General features: G+C 36.6%; 1 protein-coding gene across 3 annotated transcripts; it reads left to right on the plus strand.

Annotated features, from left to right (window-relative positions):
* Positions 1-1050: 1050 nt before the first annotated feature.
* RLIM (ring finger protein, LIM domain interacting) lies at positions 1051-25330 on the plus strand. Of its 3 annotated transcripts, none has more exons than XM_043458100.1 (5): positions 1051-1264; positions 3081-3143; positions 15931-16123; positions 17068-17151; positions 18330-25330. In XM_043458100.1, the coding sequence occupies exons 3-5, from the start codon at positions 15955-15957 to the stop codon at positions 19910-19912; spliced, it is 1836 nt and encodes a 611-aa protein (XP_043314035.1). In that variant the 5' UTR covers positions 1051-1264; positions 3081-3143; positions 15931-15954; the 3' UTR covers positions 19913-25330. The 3 variants fall into 3 exon arrangements, with proteins under 3 accessions (XP_043314035.1, XP_043314037.1, XP_043314036.1); XM_043458102.1 differs by having other exon boundaries at positions 3086-3143; XM_043458101.1 differs by lacking the exon at positions 3081-3143.
* Positions 25331-25557: the final 227 nt, after the last annotated feature.

Below are 25557 nucleotides of genomic sequence, written 5' to 3' on the forward strand. Positions count from 1 at the left end.
TTTTCTGGGGAGATGACAATTGAGAAAAGGTTTGGATGATGACAGCAAAGATATGAAGAGGAAAATGCCAGCCTAAGTAAAGTTGTAGAGGTGGGAACAAGTTTAGTTCGCTGGAAGAATACTAAGAAAGCCAGTTAGCTGGACTGTTACCTGAAAACACAGAAAACAGAAAAATGAGAAAGGAAACGAGATAACATCCTAAAACTGTGGTTGTTTTTCTTAACTGTGAAAACGAGTTGTTGCTTACTAGCTCATACAGTACCTTCTTTCATGCATTACTATCTAAGAAAGGTCTTCCTTAACCGCCCTTAAATTCCAACGTTATCAGATTTTCCCACCCTTTTACAAACACCGCCCCTTTTCAAGAATTTCAGAATTACTTTCTGAGAGAGGCCACCTCGGACCACTCTTTAACACTGCAATTCCCATTTGCCGCCACCGGGCGCTCTCCCACCCACCTTCCCTCGCCTTATTTTTCTCCCTAGCATTTGTCATTAATTTTATGTATTTTATATATATATATATATAATTATTGTCCCTCCCCCGAGAATATAAAGATACACAAGAACTGGGATTTTGGTCTGCTTTAATTTGCACTGTATCCCCAACATCTATACTAGTGTTTGACACCTACAGTTGGCATTCGATAAATGTATTCGGATAAAGGTAGAATGCTGTATTAACCGGTCCTAACTGTGTGAATCGACGTCAGGTTAGACTAATACCGCGTTTCTCACTCTCTGAAAAGGGCTTCCAGCAGTCATACAGTGACGTCCTCCAGTTTTCAAAATGGGAAAGGTTCTCACAGTTCTCAGAACACGAATTTCTCGCCACAATTCAAAATGGCGGAGGAGGGTGGGGCCTGTCACATGGTGGGCGGCACAGCAGCTTTCCTTTTCCAGGCCGCGGCCCGCCCTGCCGCGTCGTCAGCTGGCCACCTCCTCCTCTCACCGAGGGTTTTTCGAGGAATCGCCTGGGATTGGATAATCGGCTGGGAGTGGATAATCGGCTGGGACTGTGGGGCCAGGACGCGGCATCATCACTTCCTGTTGTGGGCAGGCGTTTCCTGTCGCTGCTTGGTAACAATGGGGAAGATAATGGCTGCCTGAGCAACGTCTCCGAGCAGGCGCTGGGCTAGAGGCGGGTCTCGACCAGCGACTCATCGGAGGCGGGCTTGAGAGCTGCGGCAGGGGAGGCGCGCAGGAGCCCCGGCGGCGGTGGCGGCGGCCGAACCGACCGAGTCGGATCCCGACACCAAAACCGGGTAAGTGAAGCCTTGGGAAACGGATGGAGAGCGAGAGGAAGACAGCGAAGCCCCATCTGCTGCTTTCTCTCAAAATGGCCTGAGTGGTGCATCGTGGCGGAGGCTCAGCGCCGCCTCCGGACCCCAGGCACCGGTTGCTGTGGGGGGCTCCGTGGCGTAGTCTCCGCTGCCATTTTAGTTGGGTGTATAGTCACAGGCTTTTTTAAGAAGGGGAAGGAGGAAGGTAGTACTTCCTCTCCGTGGCCGCGCGAGCCGCGGCTGGGGCCCTCCAGAACCTTAAGAATTTGGGGGAGGCGATTTTCGAGTGTTGGCCTCAGGCATGAGAATCTTTGATCGTCTCAGGTTTTCCTCTCCTCAATTCTCTGGAGACTTCCTTCGCCTCCTCCTCCTCCTCCCCCTCTCTTTTACATGGCGGGCTTGGGTTTAGGAAATGGGGGAAAAAAAATCAGACTGCTCTAAGTTAGATGCTGGGAACTGTCGGGCCTTTAGATTTCCCAGGATTTGCAAAACCCCATTTTGAGCCTTCTGCTTCTGCAGGGCACTATCAGTTAGGCGCCCCCTGAGGCCACGATGACATCTTCCCTGAGGATCTAAGACAAATGTGGTTTACTCCCTTGCTTGAATAACCCTGGCATATCTTTTGCCAGATACCACTCCACGGATTCCCCCCAAAAGGGAGGGAAAAGCCGTTGCGTGTTTGTTGTTTTTCCCTGGCTGAGGATGGGAATTGGGCCAAATGATTTTGAAGTTAATTTCCGTTCAATCCGTGCACAACCCAACCCCTCCCCCCTCAAAAAAATGCCTAAGGGTCTCGGCTTCTGCGGGCGGTACCTGCCACGTACGCCATAGCTTTAGTAACTAGTATTAACCGGTTGGGCTTCTGCTTCCTGAATACTCCGTCCCTTTTTCCCTTATGCTGATTAATTTCAAGATGGAGGAGACAGCCACGTTCCTTCCCTAGACAGTTTCACCATACTTATTCCACAGGTTAGTCCGGGAATCTGAGGCCTAGCAGGCTTGTCTATTTAGGTCGTTCTTTCGTTTTGCGGAAAGAGGAAGCATTTATATTAGGTTGTCATTCACTCTTAGCGAGGCCCCACAATAATTTTTTCTTTTGCTGGAAATAAGGAGTCCGCATTTCCTGAATCAGAATTAACCGCAGTGGCTTTGGATGATTGAAAGGAGGAAGAAATACACTACTACTAGTCATTTTTTAAAACAATTCTTGTCATTATTAAAGACAAAATACTCTTATCACCCCATCAGGTACATTATGTCCGTCCTGGATGACTTGAGAGCAGACAGGCACAGTTATCACTGCCCCAGAATCAGTTTTCTAAGTTGTAGAAATAAAGTACCCAGGAAGACCAATCTAAATATTTTTTTACTTTTATTTTAGGATACTCTTCTCTTACTGAAAAAATGTTTTTCTTTAGCCTAAAATGTCCTGATGATCTCTCATACTTTTAGTTCCTGCCTTAGGCTAGTGTAACGTACCAAATAAGTTATTGAAAGTAACTGAGAATCTGAAAATAATTACTGATCTGATGTGTAAAAGCCCATTTTAAATAAGTTTATATTAAAAGGTAGATGGGCTGTCAGCCTTTAAAAGATATCTTCTAACATATAAGATTGTTGGTTCCCTCTGACCTTCTTAGTCTCCCCAAATATCCTAATACTAATGTGGAATTAGGTTGAATTAATGGCGGGTGTGTATCTAAAATACATAGGATATGTAATTTTTAGGATGTGTCTGTTTCAAAGAAAATGTCTATCTTATAAAAGAGGAAGAATAATGGATTCTTTTTTTTTCTAGAGCAGAGAGTGAAGAAAACTAAAATCCAGTTTATTGTATACAATACTATGTCATAACAGTCAGGTAATTTTATTTTTTGTTGCGTCTCCTGATGATTTATGTGTAGAATGCATGTTTTAAAATATTTATTCTGTTTTGGGGGCCCTGTAATTGAATGGGCTTCTTTGATATATGTTAGTTGGTGTCGGGCATTCTTAATGGTGAAAATGGGTGTTTTTCACTGGGAATTCAAAGGGTAGTGTTTCTGAGTAGCTGGAACTGCATTAGTGCTCTGTCAATTTTCTTCTTTTAAAGTAATGTCTAAAATTTATCAGTACCTGTATAGAACAGAAAGAACAAAATAGAAATTTGCTTCCTTTAATCGCTGTTGGAATGGGATGAGTATAAATAAGTAGTATTTAAATGTTTATTGAATAACTAAATGAACTAACAGTAGACTATATTACAGGAATATAATTATTCTGTGTGACATTTGATATTTTTCCTTCAAGATCCGAAAAGTCATAATATATAATATTCTTAATTGACATCAACCTCTTTCATCATCATTGTTAAGGTAATCATATAATTTATTGCCCTAGCTAGGATGCTTTAAAGAGAAAAAGGAACATTATTTTCCTAGACAACATGTGCAAACCAGGATTGTCCCATGCAAACTGGAATGGGTAATTAGCCTAAATTCATAATTATTTGTATTGAATACTTACGTGCTAGGTTCTGTGCTTCACATGTGTGATTTTGTAATCCTTACAGCCAAGCTTCATGAGGATGTTACCTGTTTTACAGAGTAACTGAGACTTAGAGGAGAGATTAGATAATTTGTTCTCAATTAGATAATTTGTTCTCAAAAAGCTAATAAGTGGTAGGAGCCCCCATTTTAACCCAGGTCTGTCTGATGCCAAAGTCAATAAACTTTTATATCCTTAGACTTGTTATTAGATCAGAAATGCAAAGAAAATGAAAGGTTGTAATAAAAAAAAAAATCTATAGGTTAAGTTGCACCAAAAACTTCTGTTAACACTCAAAGGAACTTTGCTTTATGAAGCAAGTGAGACTTATCTAACGATTGTACTCTCTCTCTCAGTCTGTTGGGGTTCTTGTTTCAGCTGTTACTGCCTGTAATATAATTTGATAAAACAATTTAAAATTAGAAGTGGTTTTAAGAAGTAGCTTGATAAGTGATATCTAGAAGTGTTAGGCTGATTGGATATATTTTTCATGTTAGTGAACATGTAGTGAGGCCTTATATACAGTAGATCAAATGGGATATTTGCATTTATCCAATTACAATGTGTGTATTACTTTTTCCATAGCTGTAGCGGATTGGGAAATAGCAAACCACTCACCAACCTCCTGTTCCCTTGATTTACCATAGAGTGGATAACAAATTAGAACATGAAAAGTCCTCTGTCAAAACCAGACCAGTGAGATGCTAGAATTTTGGGCCAGTGCCTAGGACTGCGACATGTTTTTCTTTTGTAAATCTATTTCCATAACATTTCTTTGTAATACAGACATTTCCAAACCTTATAGCCCATTGATTTAAAGTACCCAGTCTACATGATCCTTTGACATTTTGATACCCAGTGTAAGAAAGCAATAACACTTCTATTTTTTTCTTTCATTTTTTTGAAATAGAAGTTTCCCAGATAATAAAGCAATTTATTTTAGAGGTAAAAATCTTGACAGTCTTAAACAATTTGGGAGTATATTTGTGAACTTGTGGTTTTGCTCCGGAAATAGATATTTGATGTTTTTGCTGTACATAGTCTTATATTTTGGGTTTCCCTGGTGGCTCAGTGGTAAAAAAAAATCTGCCTGCCAGTGAAGGAGAAGTGGTTCAATGCCTGGGTCGGGAAGATCCCCTGGAGAAGGAAATGCCCACTCCAGTATTCTTGCCTTGGAAATCCCATGGACAGAGGATCCTGGACGGCTGCAGTCCATGGGGTTGCAAAAGAGTTGGATGTGACTTAGAGACTGAACAACAACAAATTCTTGTATTTTAGTGCTTCAACTCAAGGGTTTAATTTCATTAGCCAAAATACCACATATATTTGGAAGACAAATATCTGTAAATAGTACATGTGTGTATATAGATTTGTGGGCTTACTGCAATAATTTCAGAGCAGCAGTTTGGACTGCTATTACAGCATTTGCATGATGATGAACATGATCCATTCTGTGGTGGGAAGGAGATATTTGTGTTCAGTGTTTTCAAATTTTTCTGAAATGAAAAATGGTCTCTTTCCTCTTGCTCTACATTTGATTCTGTGAAGAAAGGGTTTAACTCGTAATTACATTTTTCATTTTGTATTGACCAAAGTTCCTGTTAGTGTCAATTACATTTGAGGTCACCTTATAATTTATCCAAACTGGGACATTTTTAAGAGTGAAAGAAGACTGTGTTAATAATCACTACAGGACAACTCATATGGACAAACTAGGTATATGTGGTCACCTTTGTTATCATTTCTCTGTAGGAGCACTGGTTCAGAAATCACTGTTGTCAATGTGTTTGGTTCTGTAATACAAAATTATTTTCCTCAGACAATATAGGAGTCATTTGTGTAGATGATATTTTTCAGTCACATGATTTAAAAATAGTTCATTTTTGGTGGAAAACTTATATCTTAAAAAATAGTACTTTATTTACTAACACCAGAATTGCCAGTAATCAATGACTTTTGCATTAAAACATTTTAAAAATAAGCACATGAGCCTTTTGGGTTTTTGAGTCATTGACTTCTTGAGAATAATGAGAAATCAGAGTTGAGTTAGTGTGCATAAGACCAAATTCTAATTTAGTGGCATAGCTTGATACTAAAAGAACATGAACTGGGTAATCGAAGATTAAATTCCCTGTCTTAAGTACTTGAGTGAATTGAAATGTCATAATGGTTTCCTTTTTAAACTAACTTGTTCCTGTGAATTGGCAGCATTTGGCCTGGTCTCCATCCTTTGATTTGTTGGCATTCTTAATATTCTTTTGATTTAACTGTTTTAGAAGGTTGTTGTCATTAGAATTGTTTGTGAGCTGCAGAATTCCTGCCAAGAGATTAAACACATGCTGAATCCTTTTTTTTCTGATGTCCTTTTCAAGTGATAAAGATAGAATACAAGTGAGGCTAAGCTAACATTGCCATGCAGATATTTTATAATCTCATACTGCTCTAGGAGTATCAGCAGTGGCAGAGGCCTTAGTACCATCCTCCAATAGGCCAATAATGGAAATAAATTGCGTGGGTGGTGAGAGGTACTGTGCAATAAGGCAGTGAAACATAAACCCTACCCTATTTTTTTAAAGAGGAATGCTTTGTATTTGTTTTTTTAAAAATAAGATAGTCATAAAAAGAGAAGTGTATGAGTGAAATAGCAGTGAGAAAAGCACAGGTTTTAAGCTTACATCCTAGTTATTCATGTTGTTTCTTGACCTTTATTTTTCCAACCTAATATTGTAATGTGATGTAGGTTATATCATAGTCTGGATTATTAGAATTGGAAAGGTATCTTGTAGATAGCTTAATCCAGTACACTAATACTGATGGAGATCCTGAGACACAAAAGGTTAAATAATTGGCCAGATTCACATAGTTAATCTTACAGCCAAGACTGGAACCTAGTATCTTCTCTTTTTTCATTTTCACAGAGCTGAATTCCACCCTGCTACTCAGTCAGCCTTTGATTTGTTGGCTGCAAATGCTGTAAAGTTTTAATCATTCTGTATAGGAAAAATTCCCAACACGTTTGGTAACTACATATACGATGGTATTTTATATCCAGACCTCAAATTCGGTAGTTCTTTGTGACTTGGCTTTTGTTGTTGTTTTCAACTATATTAAATATTTTTCATTTTGATGATGGTATTATTGACCTGACATTTTCTTTATACACAAGGCTTGCCTGTCATTAATTCTCATCTGTTCTATGAGGTTCTTAATCAAGAAAGAAGCTCTGTTGCAAACAGAATAATGCTTGCCCTTTTTCAGTATGACACATTTTTATGTTGATACCTATGATTTTTTTTGTTGTTGTTGGCGTGTTGTACTTTAGGTCACTATTGAATTTTGGAGCTTGTTTGAACACATCCAGAAAGTGACAGTGCCCAAGATAACTTCAGTAGTTGGTTGACATTAGGTTATCTTGATTCCTCCCTCCCACTATACTTTCTGATTTTTAAAAAGAAGTGATTTCTTCCAGACTTAATAGATGTGGTTTATTTTAAAATTGATACTCATACAACCTTTTGAATTTCAGAATTCATTTTTTTATGTCTGTTGTTTTTTTAACTGTATATTTTGGTGCCTTAAATCTTAATTGATGAAGTATGTCCATTGAATATAGTATGTGTGTTTATATTTAGCACCAGGTCTCCTGATCCATTAATACTGAACAGTATGTTTTAAGTGACTTTTTGCCCTAACATCATAACAGAAATACATGTTTTAAAGATTAGTGTATGTGGGTTAGGAGAATTAAATACTTATAGCTGTGGTCAGAAACATAGTAATCTGCATAATTTATATTAATATATGATAATTACTGTAGAAGAATTGAAATCACTAAAAATGCTTTTAAAATTCTCAAGGTGAATAAAATCTGCTTTAAACTCCCTAATTATAGAATAAATCTCAAGTTTGGTCTTCTTGCTCGCTTTTCCTCCCCAGAATTAAATTTACCTGACACAGTCATAGTCATACAGTTACTGACTAGATGAGTAGTTTTTGAAATGACTGGGCAGATTTTCTAATTTGGCTACTTACTTTCCAGGAATGGATTTGGCTGTATTGGCACATAGTACCCTGAAAGAAATAAGGTTAATAAAATATGCTATGCATCTGAGGGGCAACTGTATTTAAAACAAAAATACTAAAAGTTGACTTGTTTAAAAAGAAGCCCTGCTGGGTTCATACTGCTTATAAGATGTTTTGTCATTTTGGAAGTTTTCATACCAGCAGTGAACATGAACTAAGTGAAAGTAGTGAAGTTGCTCAGTCATGTCCAACTCTTTGTGACCCTATGGACTGTAGCCTGCCAGGCTCCTCTGTCCATGCCTCAGGCAAGAAGACTGGAGTGGGTTGCCATTTCCTTCTCCAGGGGATCTTCCCAACCTAGGGATCGAACCCGGGTCTCCCACATTGCAGACAGACTCTTTACCCTCTGAGCCACCAGGGAAGCCCCAAACATCAACTAAAAAGCTGATAGTGAGGTTGATTATGTTGGACATGCCTGTTAGGATTGAAGGAATGTATTTTTAAGGTATATGGTCTTAGGATATATTGGGAGGCAGTGAACCGTTTATTGAAAAGTTGATTGGATTTGGAATCAGGAGACCTGGATTTAATTGCTGGCCCTTTCCATTTACTAGCCTCATGGCCTTTGGTAAATCACTTCCTCTCTCTCTGCTTCTGTTTCCTATCTGTAAAATAGAGTTTGTAGTTCCTACTTCATAGAATTGTTGTAAGGCTTAAATGAAATACAGGCGAAAGGGCTGTATGAATAGGGCAATGAATATTACTTTTAACTAGGAAGAGACCTAAGTGATTTAAGAACACTTACACATTTTTTCTCTTAAGTTTCATTGGTTAAGTTTTCCATAAAAATATTTAAGTTTAAAATTGACTGATGATAACTGTAAATTTAATCCAAAATTTCTGACTGTGCACATGAATATTATAACTCAATATAAGGTAACTGAATGAAAATATTTAAAATTTTCTAATTAATGATGATAGAAGGAGCCCAGGGGGTATGGGGATTCTTTTTTTCTCATACCTTATTTAGACTGAAAATGTACCACAATGTTCACCACAGAGTAGAATCTAGAGACCCATTTTATTAACATAATCTTTCACTGATCTTTTCACACCAAAATGGAGAGAGATCTGTATTTGATCATTTGAACTGCAGTCTCCTGACATCTTTGGCATGTTTTAACTTTCTGAACTTCTGATTTAGAATTATTACTTTTTTTTTTTTCATTTTTTTTTTTTACCACTTAGGTAGTGAAGACACTGCTTAAAATGAGACCAGACTCACTGGGTGTATGTTCGTAAGATGATTTTACAAGGCATTTAAAGGCATTGCTTACATTCAGGATTTCCTTTATTTTTTCAAAATGTAATTAACTTCTAGTCCGGTGGACCTTGGCAGATGTTAAAGCTGTAACTCTCTAAAGCTGTAACATCTGTCTTGCCAGTGCTGGAATCTCTTGACCTCCACTCCCAACTCAGGGAAATACAGAATAAAGCAGAAAGAATGAATGCTTTGGGCAAAAGTAGGGAAGCAAATAGGCTTTTTCTCTCCCTGTGCCTTAATCAACTGCAAGAAATGAACAGCATTTTAAATGGAAATCTATACCTTAGCAAAAAACATGGTGTGTTCTGTTTAATGAAGCCTTGCCAGTTTGATTGCAATTTTGAAATAAATGTGTTGCAAGGATGCCATGTGGGGAAAATAATTTATTTTCTCTGATGTAGGCAGGGAGAAGGGAGAGCAGCATGTTACTATGGAAGTAATAGTAATTTGGATTTGTTCACATGTTACTTTGTGTGTCTCATTGTTAAAATTTTGAATTAAAAAATAAACCGAAGTAAAAATCCCTCTTGAATAGAATAACCCAACTTCTAAACTCATCAGGCAGGAGCTATTTAGGATTTAGCAGTCTCCAGAATCAGTGTTGAGAGGGTTTTGAATAGAGGTATGATTTTTTTTTTTTGTCTCTAGTTTCCATGTAGGAAATATTAGAATTTCTAGGTCAAGAGTGAACTTGAAGATTGGTGATTGTAATTAAGAATCATCTATTCCATGTGTTTTTGTATTCACCATTATCTTCCCTAGTCACTCAGATGGTAAAGAGTGTTTGCAATGCAGGAGACCCAGGTTCGAACCCTGGGTGGGGAAGATCCCCTGGAGAAGGGAATGGTAACCCACTCCAGTATTCTTACCTGGAAAAATCCCATGGACTGAGGAGCCTGGTGGGCCCCAATCCATGGGGTCACAGAGAGTCGGATATAACTGAGTGACTAACACTCACCTCACCCTCACCATTATTATTTTACTTTTGAAAAGTATAAAGGGGATTCATAAATAGTGGGTTTATAGAGCAGAAACAATATATTGGGAACACTTTAGAGCTCTTCCCGTATGTGGAGTTTCTCTACCTTACGAACAAATTCTTTAAAGCTGCACTGTCCGATATGGTAACCTGTAAGCACATGTGGCTACTGGACACTTGAAATGTCATTAATTAACTGGAACTAAACTTTTAATTGTCTTTCATTTTAATTAAGCTAAATAAACAATGTAAATTTTTTCCATTAAACATGACTTTTTTGTTTCATTAGGACTACATTTCACTTTAACCATTGAAAATTTAGCATCCAATTTGAGATGTGCTGTAAGTATAAAATAGATACCAAATTTCTGAGACTTAGAATTTTAAAAAAGAATATAATACATCTCAATAATTTTTATATTGATAATATGTTGAAATGATCTTTTGGATCTGTTGGGTACATAAGATATTAATAAAATTAGTATTTCAAAAATATAAAAGACCTTGTGATGCAGGAAGTGACACTAGTGGCACAGGCAAATGCTGTGTGCAGAGATAGTTGAAAAAAATTGCTAGCTGGGGTAGTCAGTAATAGCTTCTTAGGTAGTAAGATTTCATTGAACCTTGAGGGGTGAGTGAAATGGGGAGAGACTAAATGGAGGGCTGAAGGGAGAGCATTATAAGTGTGAAGGTAGTAAAGTACAAGATGTATTGGAGGGAAAGGATGGGGCAGTATAAGTGGATTGGTTTTGTCAAGAAAATGTTATAACAAAATTGTGTCACTGGGAATATGTGGCTTAGTATGACCCTAGACCCAGAATAAGGAAACCAAGGGACTGTCTATCCTTAATGACATTTTAGTCCAAAGGATCTTTTGAAATCAGTCTGTTCAAATTCCTACCTAATATCTAGCCTCTACTTGAATACTTCCAGAAGTTGGTAGTAGTTTGCTTGAAGAGACTGGTTGCGTCTCTATTTTTGGACAGTCTTATTTGTTTGACTATTAAAAGACAGAGTTATTTGCTTCATATTTCTTCAACTCTTGGCTCTAATTTGACCCTGTGGTTTGCTCTCTTATATGTTATAACTCCAAATATTTGAAGGTGGTAATCGTTTCCATTTTTAGTGTTGTCTTTGGGCTAGACATTTTCAAGTAATTTAGCCATTTATTTTATGGTATTCCCTGGCTTCTCACCATCTTGGTCACTCTACATATTTTCTTGTGTTTGTCAATGTCCTTTTGTATGTATTTTTAATGTTTCAGATACTCCACGTATAGTCTGAACAGCAAGTAGCGTTGACACTACTACCTATTTTTATCTGAACACTGTGACCTAGGAAAGGTTTGTCAACCTGTGACTCCAAGGTTTCTTAACAGTCAAGTCAAACAGGCTTTTAACTGAGCTTTTGTTAACTAAAAACTTCAAGTCATCTTCATGTTGCCAGGACAGGTCCCCCCTCTCCCCATCAGCTTGATAACCCTTAAAGTGTTTAAAGTAGCACATTTACCATCATTTTTGTTGATTTCCACTCATCCTCACAGCCCACTGAGAATTCAGGATTTTTTTTTTTTTTATTATATACATCTTCATTACTAACTCCAAGCGTTGAGTTGTCTATAGATTTGGCTGGTATGTCTTTGACTTGGTTCTTTTCAAAATGCTTAAGACTGGGCTCTTCGCAGGTTAACATTGCTCCATAATCTTTGAGAGTGGTATTCAGCAGCTGTGAATCTGTTAAGTTGTATTGTCATCAAGCTCCTTGCTACTCAAACTGATTGTAGGATAAGCAGCATCAGCATTATTACATGGAGGCTTATTTAAAATGCATGCTCTCAGGCCTCACCCCCAATCTACTGAATCAGAACCTGTATTTTTACAAGATTTCCAGGTGGTTCATTTGTATGCTGAAGTTTGAGAAGCATGGATCTAGCCTATATTTCTCCATAAAATAGGATGCAAAAGCTTTTCAGACTCTGTACAAAAACCAAGCCAGACGTTTCAGCAGTATTACCTTGATGCCTCTATCAAAAAGTTTCTCAACTCTGACTGTACAATGGAATTACCTGCGGAATTTTTAAAATGTCGCTGTCTGATTGGCCCCAGAGAAAGCTCCTCAGGTGATTTTAATGTGAGAATCTTGTAAAGCAAGTTCTATGTGAAAGAAGACTGTGTAATGCAAGTAAGGTTAATTTGACAGTGAATTCCACTTCTGGTGAACATGTTTTTCTACGTGTTTGCAATATATCTGATAGTCTATAGCAGAATTCCACCCCCCCCCCCAGGTTTTGTGCCAGATTTTGCTGTGTTATCGCTTATAGATGTCACTTTCTTTGCAGATTAGATCATCTGGTATCTCCTGTTCTCTGATTTTTCAAAGACTGGAAATTTTGCAGTTTGGATTTTGATTTTTTTTTTCTTTGAGAAACTTGGTTTTTTCCACTACTTCCAGTTGGAAGATGATTCTTCTTGCTGAATAAGATAGAAGTTGAGTGCCTCTACCTACCATCTTCTATTAATATACCATCTGTACCAGAGGCTTAGTAAAAGATCTCATTCTTATTTCAGATTTGTTTTTCAAAGCCATTTAAAAGCTCTTTCCCATACTTTTGAAAGTTTCTGTTCCTTGTGGGCTTTAACCTCTGACACTGTTTTTAAGACTTTGTGCCATTCTTGTAACAGTCCTTGGTATGTGATTTTTCTGTTATCTGTGGTTCCTGTCCTTCAAATCTCAGAACTTATCAGGAATTTTTGCCTTCTTTGAAAGCTTTACATTCTTAAAGCCCTTCAGCCCTACTGAGTTTTCAGTTTTTAGAAATTATTTTCGAAACTATTTATTGATCTATTCCTTCGTAAGTGGACTTGGTCCTTTCATGTTACTACTATTCAGAATATTAACTGCTTAATATTAGCCAAGTGTGATTTTCTTTGGTTTGGGAAATTATGGCTGAACTTTCTTTGTGCTTTTCTGTATTTTTTTTAAATTAACTGCATGCTATTTATTACCAATACTAAGTTGTGGAAAATTTGGGCTTCTTGTTTTTTTTTCATTGCCTGGCCCATATAACGTTAATGGGTGTTTTATTTAACCTGTTGACTTCTAGTCTTACAGTTTCAAGTTATTTAAAAAACAACATCTTTCAGAAATTTATATAGTTTAGTCTTACCAAAATTAAGAAATCTTAGTTGTGAAATTAGGAAACTCCAAAAAATATTAAGGTCTCTCTCCCTTTCCCTTTCCTTGAGATAATTCATCTTATTTGTTTAAAGAATGATAGACTAAGAATGATAAACTAATGATAGTTCTAAGAATAATGATCTAAGAAAAACAGTGGAGAGCCAGATGTGCCCATGTATAGCCTAAAATTTGTTTAGACTCATCAGACAGGTAGACAGTCTTCTTTGTTTTTTTTAATATCTGAAAGATGGTTTGTTTTTATTTTTCTCTAGTATTGACATAAACATCCAGATACTTCGTGTTTTGTGTGTTGGATTAAATTGTAGTACCAACATAGATGACTGCTTTTCCACAAATCAGATTTTCACATGTTTGTGAATTAACTTTTATCTTGTCATTGTGAATTTAAGTCAATCTGGGGTTAGAAGGAAAAGAATATACTATAAATATATATATATATATTTTCCTAGGGCTGTACAAATAGTGACAATTAAGTTTTGGCTAGTTTTATGTACTATCCAGAGTAGGGGTTGGCAAACTTTTTCTGTAAAAGGCCAGATAGTAAATTTTTTTCACTTTGCTAATCAGAATTGAACATATTACATAATTATTTATATAAAAAGAGAGAAGCCAAATTTCCACAGAGTTTTTCTTGATGTAATAATAAATGAGTACAATGTTTTATAATATAGATCTACTAGTGAGAAGAATGGTATTCTTTTTGGTGGGATAACATTTTGCTTAATTGGGGCTAAACGTTCTTTATCATCAGAATCATTTGCGGATGTCCATTTAGTGTTTTCTGATTTGAAATGAGATTTTACATATTTCGTCATTGAAAATGTCTTCACACATACAAGTACGCTGTCTAATCAGTATACAAGCATAGAATTTTAATTGTAAATTTGCCCAACTAGATATATTTTTGCTCTACACATACTTTTTTTAACCACCATTTCAGTTGTAACACATCTTCGCAGATTCCACCTCAGGTTGTGCTGAATTAGTGTTTCTCAGCTTCTTTGAAAATGTTATCACCTGTAGTTAGTTGTTCCATGCAAACTATTCATAGAGACTACTTCTTTAGTTACTTCAAACTCCTCAAATAACTTGACTCCTTGAATAAGCAACTGAATAGTATCAGTTATATTTGTCAACTCATCAAGAGCCAAAGGGAACTACTCAATCATTTGTTTCCTTGTTTTTCACTTGATGATTGATGTATCCCAGTATCGTCACTTTTTGAGCAACTGTTCTCATTAAAAGGCTAATAATCTTAAACCAGTTTATTTTCTGTGGACTATTTGTTTAGCTTCTGCAGTCAAACACAATTTAGCTAACATAACATTGATAAATGTCTTTCCTTGCTTAGCCAACAAAGAGCCACTTAGAAACTTACTCTGGTTGAAGCTTCATTTTTTATTTTTGTGAGGAAATACTTTGTGATATTTAAGTTTTCTAATTTTTCAGACCATAGCTTTCTTGTGAATTGTAAATAGTATGATCAGTGCTTAGTCAAATAATATGAATGCATATTTTATTATTTTAGCACAGTTTTAGTGTCATTGTATTATAATATTTGCCATCTACTCTAATAAAATAATCCATACTGTGCCTTTAGAGATGGTACTCAGTGTTCATCAAGTTTTACTGGAATACAGCTGTACACATTCATTTACATATTGTCTGTGGGCTGCTTTCTTGCTATAATGGCGGAGTTGAGTAGTTGTGACAGAGACTATATGGCACTGTCACTGCTTTGCACTGGTGATCTGTGCACTGCAAGTTGCGGTGATGAAATTATAACTTGACAGCATTTCAGGTGCCATGCTTATACTGTAACATTTTTCTAAATTACCAGTGCACACTCATCGTATTAAATGGAGAAAGTGGGCTTGACCATTAGCATTTTTAGAACTTCTTTTCTACATGTCTTATCTCTGTGAGAGGCAATAGAGCATAGAGAAACCTGAATTCAGATTGTCCAGGTTCAGCTTCCGGCCTTGTCACTTGTTGTGTAACCCTGGTCAAGTTATATAACCTCTCTATACTTTATCTATACTTTATCTGTTTCTTCATCTGTAAAAAAGGAATAACAATAACAACAGTGTTTGTGCACAGTGTCATTGTGAGGACTGAAAAAACAAAAGCAATTATAATAGTGCCAAGAATTCAGTAAGCTTCTTGGGTCTAACCTTGTTGAACAGACACCATTCAATTCTTGCTACACTGCTGAATTCTTATTTGTATTTCTCTAACCAAACTTTACTCTGGACAAGTAGCTAAGAATTTATTTATTGGATCTCTTATAATTTTCACACATTACAAAATATTCTCTTAGAAAAACATTTAAAAGTGTAATAATCATTCTTAGATCTCAAGGAGGAAAAATAGTCACCAGGGCTAAGTTTGGTCCATGGGCCATAGTTTGCCAACCCCTGACCTAGTCTTTTCCTAGTATAACAGTGCTTTTCAGTGTTTCTATTATGAAGTTTCCATTCATATGAGGTCTTAAAATCCATGTCTCAACCTGAATTCTGGATTTTCACATAATTAAAACTGTTCTATAGAAGATATACTGACTTTTGTTTTCAAGAGTGATCTCCTTTCTCCTTTTAGATAATTTTCCACTTGTTTATCAAGATGGAAAGCTCAGATTGTAACGATAAAGGAAGTGGTGATCAGTCTGCAGCACAGCGCAGAAGTCAGATGGACCGATTGGATCGGGAAGAAGCTTTCTATCAATTTGTAAATAACCTCAGTGAAGAAGATTATAGGCTTATGAGGGATAACAATTTGCTAGGCACCCCAGGTATGCAATGTGTAGTTTAAAGATTTAAACACACACACACACACACATACATATATATAAATTGCTGGTTTTTAAAAAAACAACTGTTTTTTAAAAAAATGTTTTGTTTACCATTGTGAAGTATGATTTTAATACCAGGGATATAGAATGAAATTTACTGCTGTACTTATTACTTGATTTTGTTCACTCATATTTGGAATTATCCCTATGTCAGGATTTTTAGTGAGGAATTATATTACGAATTTATAGTAAGCTGAATTGAAAAGAGTGGAACTGAACAATCTTTTTGTTATTTATCTTTATTTAACTTACTAGACAGTGGTATGGAAGAGCTAACGGGAACTTTGGTTCTTAGGACAGACTTAACTGTTTTGTCATCTCTCATTCTCTGAATATGTCCCAATCATAATCAACCAGAGCTAGCCTTGGGTAAAATAGTCAGTTATTCAGAAATTTGTGCTTGGTTATTCTGTTTTGCCTCATTAGGTCCCATTTGATTCTAGTTAAAATTCATTATATCACTTCCTCCTCATTTCTATTTAATTCTATTAATGTTTGAGTGATTGCTTAAATTTTAAAAGGTAAGGTGCTAGCATGGTTACTATGAGCCAGAGTGCATTTTGAGCCAGCAGTACCAGACTTGAGTCAGAATGCCAGAGTTGGCCTTCTTGCCCTGCTATATATTAACAAATCAGCTCACTTACTCTGAGTTTGTCTTAAAATGCAGATAATATCTATCTCCCAGAGTTGCATTTTTAAAGAATGAGATATTGTATGCAAAAGCATATTGTAAACTGGAAAGGAATACGAATAAATATAAGTTGTAATGTCATGCTCTCAAATAGGTGAATTTTACTCAGGTTCCCACTCTTTGGTTGTCATCTCAGATGGATAAGTCATTGGATTTTATTTATAACTCCGCAAACATTTTAAACTGTTTTCAGGTGAAAGTACTGAGGAAGAGTTGCTGAGGAGACTACAACAAATTAAAGAGGGCCCACCACCACAAAACTCAGATGAAAATAGAGGTAAGCTTTTCTTGGGAGAGGGGTGTCAAGGATGAAATGGATAAGGAGCTTCCTAATGATAAATGTCAGCCAAAGATAATCCAGCAGTAGCACAAATTAATTTGGTGTTAAAGAAACTGCTCATAAAAAGAACTGGCATTTTCTTGATATTTGGTGAGAATGTTAACTTTTTTTTTCCTGCTTCACCTTTGGGATATTTTTGAGTGTTAATTGGGATATAGGAATGTCCTGTCTTAAATGTGATCATTTTTCTTGATTTTCTATCTTCATTGAAGTTTCCCCATAAACCTGAGTTCCTCACCAGCAGAAAGGTTGCATTCTCTAATCTGGTGGTTCTCAGTGGGGTATAATGTCTGGAGACATTTTTGGTTGGGAGTTTGCTGTTTGCTCTAGTGGGTGGAGGTCAGGGATGCTGCTAAACATCCTAAAATGCACAGCACAGTCCCCACAACAAAGAATTATTTGGCTCAAAATGTAAATAGTTGCACTGTTAAGAAATCTTGTTCTTACCTCAGGTCTGGTGTTTCTTCTTCAGTGTGAAATATGATAACAGTTAGGTTTTGAATGTGCTGTATATGTACTGTGCTAGGTTCAGACTCTTTACTTGTTCTGATCTCTAATTTCATGTTAATTTAAAATCTTGGTGACATGAAGGAGTAACCTGTAAATCTTGTTTATATTTTTGCAATGTCTAAAGCAGTCTTATAGTTTTTAAATGTCCTGTATTTTTATCCGAGGCACTTAAGAGCCCAAAGAAATGCTGTAGACTAATAAAAATTTAACCAAAAAATGTAATTTGAACTAAAATACTAGCCCTGTACCTTAACTGGTGTTTTACATTATTTGATTATGTTAGTGTTTTGACAGTGGACTGAAAAAATGTCTTCTGACAGTCCCCAGTGGTAGTGGTACACTACCTCTGTATACAATGCTAAAAATAGACCTCCTCCCAAGTCCCTTTTTAAAAAAATGCTTTAAATTTCTCTAGGATTAGCTTGCTGTTTTAAAATGGAATTGAAAGTTTCTTGCTTTTACTTGCCAATCAGTGCAGTATAGTTTAAAAAAAATCTGTAAATTGAAATCTGTTCAGAATGTTTTTCTGTTAATAATATGAAGTTTCAGAGTGTGATTTCCTATTTTTAATAGTTCCCTTTCTCCCCTCCCTTTTTGAAAAACAGGTGGAGACTCTTCAGATGATGTATCTAATGGTGACTCTATAATAGACTGGCTTAACTCAGTCAGACAAACTGGAAATACAACAAGAAGTGGGCAAAGAGGAAACCAATCTTGGAGAGCAGTGAGCCGGACTAATCCAAACAGTGGTGATTTCAGATTCAGTTTAGAGATCAATGTTAACCGTAATAATGGGAGCCAAAATCCAGAGAATGAAAATGAACCATCTACAAGACGTTCTAGTGGAGAAAGTATGGACAACAACAGCCAAAGACAAGTGGAAAATCCACGATCTGAATCAACATCTGCAAGGCCACCCAGATCAGAACGAAATTCAGCTGAAGCATTAACAGGAGAAGCCCCACCTACCAGAGGTCAGAGAAGGGCAAGAAGTAGGAGCCCAGACCATCGGAGAACCCGAGCAAGAGCTGAAAGAAGTAGATCACCTCTACATCCAATGAGTGAAATTCCACGAAGATCTCATCATAGTATCTCATCTCAGACTTTTGAGCATCCTTTGGTAAATGAGACTGAAGGAAGTTCTAGAACCCGGCACCACGTGACATTAAGACAGCAAATAAGTGGACCTGACTTACTAACTAGAGGTCTTTTTGCAGCTTCTGGAACAAGAAATGCTTCACAAGGAGCAGGATCTTCAGACACAACTGGCAATGGTGAATCTGCAGGATCAGGCCAGAGACCTCCAACCATAGTCCTTGATCTTCAAGTAAGAAGAGTTCGTCCTGGAGAATATCGGCAGAGAGATAGCATAGCTAGCAGAACTCGGTCAAGGTCTCAGACGCCAAACAACACCGTCACTTATGAAAGTGAACGAGGAGGTTTTAGGCGTACATTTTCACGTTCTGAGCGAGCAGGTGTGAGAACCTATGTCAGTACCATCAGAATTCCAATTCGTAGAATCTTAAATACTGGTTTAAGTGAGACTACATCTGTTGCAATTCAGACCATGTTAAGGCAGATAATGACAGGTTTTGGTGAGTTAAGCTACTTTATGTACAGTGATAGTGATTCAGAGCCTAGTGGCTCAGTCTCTAGTCGAAATATGGAAAGGTCAGAGTCACGGAATGGAAGAGGGGGTTCTGGTGGTAGTAGCAGTTCTGGTTCAAGTTCCAGTTCGAGTCCTAGTTCCAGTTCCAATGGCGAAAGTTCAGAGAATAGCTCAGAGGTATTTGAAGGCAGTAATGAAGGAAGCTCATCATCAGGCTCATCAGGTGCCAGGCGAGAGGGTCGACACAGGGCCCCAGTAACATTTGATGAAAGTGGCTCTCTGCCCTTCCTTAGTCTCGCTCAGTTTTTCCTCTTAAATGAGGATGATGATGACCAACCTAGAGGACTCACCAAAGAACAGATTGACAACTTGGCAATGAGAAGTTTTGGTGAAAATGATGCATTAAAAACCTGTAGTGTTTGCATTACAGAATACACAGAAGGCAACAAACTTCGTAAACTACCTTGTTCCCATGAGTACCATGTCCACTGCATCGATCGCTGGTTATCTGAAAATTCAACTTGTCCTATTTGTCGCAGAGCAGTCTTAGCTTCTGGTAACAGAGAAAGTGTTGTGTGATTAAGGTCTGAACTCTCAGCTATGTAGCTGGTATAGTGATGGGCAAACAGGAATCACTTGCTTTCTGTCCACTTTTTGAGTGGTGCTTAAATGTAAAGTAGCAACCTGAATTGAGTCATTGCTTTCTGAATGAATCATTGTCCTTTCTCTAATTTCTGTTCCAAAATAAAAGGAAATATTTAAAAAGCAACATGTTAGGACATAAAAATCTGATTTCAGTATCAGTAATTGTTATTACTGATGATTTATCATGTACTTGTCAGTTTCTCCTTTGTTACCTTAAAAGGTCTGCCTTAGCAATGACTCTTACCTGTTTCATATTGATCTTTAAAGTTTCATATGCCATAGGAAAGAGGGGTGAAGGAAATTCCCAGTTTAGACTCAGTTACAGTACATGTTTCCTAAGTGACTGCTTAAAGCTATACTGTTCCCAGTTATTAGTTGGCACACATTCAGCTACATTCTGAATATCATTTGTTCACCTTTCAGACAAGGTGATATTGGACTTATCAGTGTAAATAACACTAAGATTAGGATCTTCTAAGTGTATAACTGTCTTCTAAGCCCATCACTGTGGCACACTGTAGAGTGAGCTTATAGTTTAATTGAGATATTTATCTTGTGGAAATATTAAAAAAAAAAGCCTATGCTTGTGTAAGTGAAAAAATCACATTCATTTGTTTAAAAATGTAAAGCTATTTTGTAGAGGCTCAGTACTTTTTCCAATGCACTGTTGTATTAATGCATTAAAAATTGTAAAGTACCATGCTTAGAAATGAAAAAAACTGCTTTTTGTGAGCCAACATAGTAAAAAAAAAAAAAAAAAAACCACACACCAAACAAAGTACAAAGCTGCTTTTGTAAGTGTGTAGATGTAAGAGCAGAACATATCTATAATATTTAATGTCTGTGAACAGCTACTGTGACCTGCAAAGGAAAGGACAGAGTATGGATTTAGGCAGGAAATGAAAGAGGGAGGATAGAGAAAACTGCTTGGAAGAACTTTTCATGAAGACAGTAATTCCACAGACATGAACTGGTTTCATATGGTGAGATCCTTGGCACAGTATTCTACTTGAGCAGATGAAGCAAATTTGGCAGAATTTGGTTTAAGAAAAGCAAACCACTACCCCCTAGCACAAGTTACATTGATGTTTTTGCAAGTTTGCTTCTCAAAAAAAAAAAAAAAATGGAGGAAAGAGACTATAAACCACTTATTTAGCATAAGAATTGAAGTTGGCACAGATGTGTATACTAGTAGGAAAGTCTCAAATTTGCATTGTTTTTGGTATTTTGGTTATTCAAGGTACCAGTGCACACTTGTTACTATCTCTAATACAGACTTAATATCTCATACCTAAAGACAAGATGAAGAACTAAGGGATTTTTATTTTTTGTGAAAAGTGAGTCGTGTTTGGTTATTTGAAATTCAAATTTTAATTGTGCTGCCCATATTTGAAGATGAGAATGCTGACTCACAATCTATGGGATATGCACTTTATGTTGTTTCCTTAGTAAGCCTTGTGAAGAACCCAGTACTCTTGCTGACTTTCTCTTGAGGCAAGTTGGGGTTAGGATTAGTCTGACTGTGGAAGACTGTCTTTTTCTGGGAAACGCTAGTGGGCCCAAAGAGGGATTGAACACATCCTTGGCTCTTAACAAAGTGAGCTGATTACCCAGGTGTACGTAGTCAGATGCTCTACACAATAAACAAGTCTGCTTTAGAAATTATCTGGCTACCTTAACTGTTACCAACTCAGCTGTAAAGATTATTTCAAAGCTCATTCTTGTATATTTTCCTCTGGCTTTCAATCCTACCTAAGTATCAAGGAAATTGTAAATATGGTAGTTGTTTACTAAGGATATGTACTGCTCTTGCAAGAAAATAATGTCCAAACAAAGCTTCACTTATTTTTTTTTAATATAAGCAGATTTTACTGTTTATGGCGCTTATGTAATACATTTTATCTTTCTAAAAAAATTGTCCATGTAAAAGTCAGGATTCGTTTATATTTGTGAGCCTCCTTGTATCCTTTACTAAGGGTGTAATCTATGGTTTTCAGATCTGCAGGGTAGTCCTGATTGGCTAAAAACAAACTCATTTTCCTCTTGGTATAAAATGTCCCATTATAATAGGGGTGTTCATTTTAAATAGTTTAAAAACAACTGCATCACATTCTAAGCATAAAAGAGTTATTAACAGGTACCTTCCTAACCTCCCAAGATGTATTATTACTCATTTGTGAAGTATTAAGAGGTTAACTCATGCAGAATGCTGGTTATGAATGTAGATACTGAAGCTATTCATAAACACTGGAAATAGAATTTTAAGTTTTTAGCCTTCAGTGCACATATTGGACATGTGCATGTGAAAACCTTTTTCAGTAGCACTCATTAATTTCCATTGGACTGTGTAGAATGGATAAAAATATTTTAGTGGAATTTGCTACTTGATTATTTTTTTTGCAAGGTCCATGACCAATATGTACTTTCTAGTATGGACATTGAAGACAAGGTCATTTGTAGGTGTCAGATGTACAATGGAGAACAAAAATCTTTTTTCCCACCTGCATCCAAACACCTGTTCTCTTGAGGGAGCATTTTCTTGCAAAAGACTTTACATTTCATTTTGTACCTTTGCACTTTTTCTTTATAACGAAAAGGTTCTGTCTTGAGGACCTTGTTTGAACTTCATGCAATAATAGGAACGAGAAAAAACAATGTTGGGGCATTACGTTGTTCAATGCATAGGGAAAAAGTAACTAAAAACTGAATTTTCTTGAATATTTCAGATTATTTTTAAAAATTCATTTACTAGTCTGAAACGTTTGAGGTGTTTACCTGCAAGCAGCTGACGTGATTGAGATTTATTAGTACTAAAAACAAAATTGAACAAGTTAGCTTTAAAGTTTGCAAACTTTAGCAACACTAGAGGAACCAAACTTAATTTGGAATATTTGCTCTAAAAAGAACACATTAGTTATACCTTAGTGGTGTTAATGGAGGTTGGGGATTGAGAAAAATGTTCATGTTAGTGTTGGAGTATAAGTAATCAATTGTATAAACAATTAAAAAAAACATTTAGTACCAGGATTGTGTGTGTGTGTGTGTGTGTGTGTGTGTGTGTGTGTACATGAAATCTCTAAAAACATGATCATGGGAGTTCATCCAAAATTTAAGGTTAGGAAACTGTTACAAGTGTTACCTCAAGTAATAGCCCCCCCCCCCGCCCCCGTCGAAAACATGTTCTTTCCCTGCCAAGTATTCTCTCCTAATGTCAGTGTCTCAAATTATTTTTATGAAGGGTTATCACTTAATATACTTTGTATTTAATCACCTGCTTCTCAGATGTCCATGACATGAAGTGGAGCAGCATCAGCCCTAACTTTTCAGCAGTTCTCAAACTACCCACATAATAGGGAAGTGAATGTTACAAAATGCTTTTTAAAAAGCCATTTTTACAGCTTGCTAGAATACAGTGGCACCTTGTGGTTGTTTTTGATACTTATAAAGATGGAGGATATTTTTATTCCCCCCTTTACTCCACCTCTTTTCTTTGCTGTTTGTGAACAAGAAATACTTGTAATCTGCCTTATTTGAGTTTTTAAGTTTTACCGGCTTCCCTGTCAAATATATTACCAATACTAAATACATAGAAGCCACATTTGCGGGCACTTTTGTCTTATAAGACTATGCTGATTGCTACTTACTAAAGTATACTGTACCTTAGTAATGCAAGAGATTGATAAGGCACATGTTCAAATGTCAGGCATTTATCTTCCCTTAATATAATTCTTTAGTATATGTGTAATATTCAATAATGGCTTATCTGGTAGCTCTGTTGATAATGAATCCACCTGCAATGCAGGAGACCCAGGTTTGATCCCTGGGTGGGGAAGATCCCTGGAGAAGGCAATGGCAACCCACTCCAGTATTCTTACCTGGAAAATCCCACGGATTATTCAATAATTATTATTCAGCAATATTCAGTAACTTGTAATTCATTAACAAGTAAATTGTTCACTTTTGAAAAAATGTAAATCAACTTATGCTTCATTTGGAAAGTTAAAATACAAGGTCCAAGTAACTAGTATTTCATTTATTTTTAAATTAGATTTTTAGAAAGCAGCTAAGAAACAGCTGTGAGTTATATACCTACCCTTTACATTTTTAGCATTCTGAAAAGAGTTCTTAACTGGAACATTACTAAAATAGGAATATTGGAACAAGTAAGCAATCTCATGATTTGAGTAACTCCATTTTGTATCTAAAATGCAGTATATTTGAGCTGTTCAAGGAATAAGTTTATATCAGTTTTATGATTATTTTCATGTCTACGTAGGTAGGTGTTCTAATTCAAATTTCAAGAAAATAGGCACACCCTCCAACAGTCTCAAAAATCACCAAAATACTTATTTTTGGTTAGGATTTGTTTACTAAAGACCCCCAAGCTTAGATTGACTGATATCTTAAAGACATGCAGTGAAAGTAAACCCCATAATGTATGACTGTGCCTAGTTATTTCAGGGTTCCTCTATCAGTTCCTCATATTGCAGATTTTTCTTAATACCAAGATACGGCTGAACCGGCTGCCCAGCCTTAACACTTTTCAATGCCCCTTTGCTAACATTCTTTGAACTGAGTGATTTGTATGTGTTTTAACTGTCCAGTGTTTGGATTTTACCTCTTTATAGCTCCATTTGTTCCTGGTGCTGCTTTTAAAGATGTAGGGCCATGTGATCCGGTATCAAGTTGAGTAGGTACGCAATTGGCCTGATTATGTTTCTGTGCCTGTTTTGTCTTCTCCCAAGAAGAGCTGCTTTGGTATAGATGTTTACTTAGATTCGGATAAAGAACTGGGCAGCGGTTTTGGAAAGCTTTCTGAAGCCTGTAAGAATCTAAAGGGATTTGGAGGGGGAACAGTAACAAAGACTGCCTTTATGTCTTTGAACATGAAGCACATAAATGTATGTTCTGTAAAGACTATAGTGATTGTTATACCAGGGCTTCCTGACCTCTGGGAGAGACTTTCAGAAAAGCAGAAAGGATCACAAAGTGAAGTGAATTTGGTTGTCTTACTTTATCTGGTTTCTCATTTTCTTTCAATTTAAAGCTGAACATAACACCCTTTTCCAATATCTATCCAGCAGACTCCTGGTTGGGAAGCCCTGTATTAAATTTTGAGAATGTACCCAGTTTCCTTTTTTTTTTTTTTTTTGTACAGTGCTTTCTTTACACCTGCTTAAAATTAACTTGTTTAAAGCAAAACAAGACCTTGAAAGGTCAGTCATATTAAAGCTGGTTTGATTATTAATAGTTATCTTTTAGGAAGAAGCTTTTTCCCTATGTAAGATGTCATACTGCAGATTTAAAATATAGACTATCAATAAAATGCATGAAGTGATCATTTGTGCTTGATCATCTCTCCTTGGGTTTTTCTTTTAAAAGAGGAATCTGATAAAGATTCTGTTGCTTCACGCCAATGTCAGATAGACATGGTTTTAAAAATCATGTAGAATTACAGTGCAACCTTGATTTTGATTCCCCTCACTGTTTGAGTGTGGGCAGGTACTGGTTTATGAAATATAACTTCCGTTCTGTATTGTGTAATGGCTTACTTTTTCAGTGGTAAAATAAAAGATTAA

Source organism: Cervus canadensis, chromosome X (assembly GCF_019320065.1).
Source record: "Cervus canadensis isolate Bull #8, Minnesota chromosome X, ASM1932006v1, whole genome shotgun sequence".
In the NCBI taxonomy this organism is placed as follows: Eukaryota; Metazoa; Chordata; class Mammalia; order Artiodactyla; family Cervidae; genus Cervus; species Cervus canadensis.

Excerpts from the sequence above, each read along its gene's own strand:
- RLIM (XM_043458100.1), top strand. The coding sequence starts at position 15,955 with ATGGAAAGCTCAGATTGTAACGATAAAGGAAGTGGTGATCAGTCTGCA. Across the intron at positions 16,124-17,067 it reads CAATTTGCTAGGCACCCCAG|GTGAAAGTACTGAGGAAGAG; the intron begins GTATGCAATGTG and ends AACTGTTTTCAG. Across the intron at positions 17,152-18,329 it reads AAACTCAGATGAAAATAGAG|GTGGAGACTCTTCAGATGAT; the intron begins GTAAGCTTTTCT and ends TTTGAAAAACAG.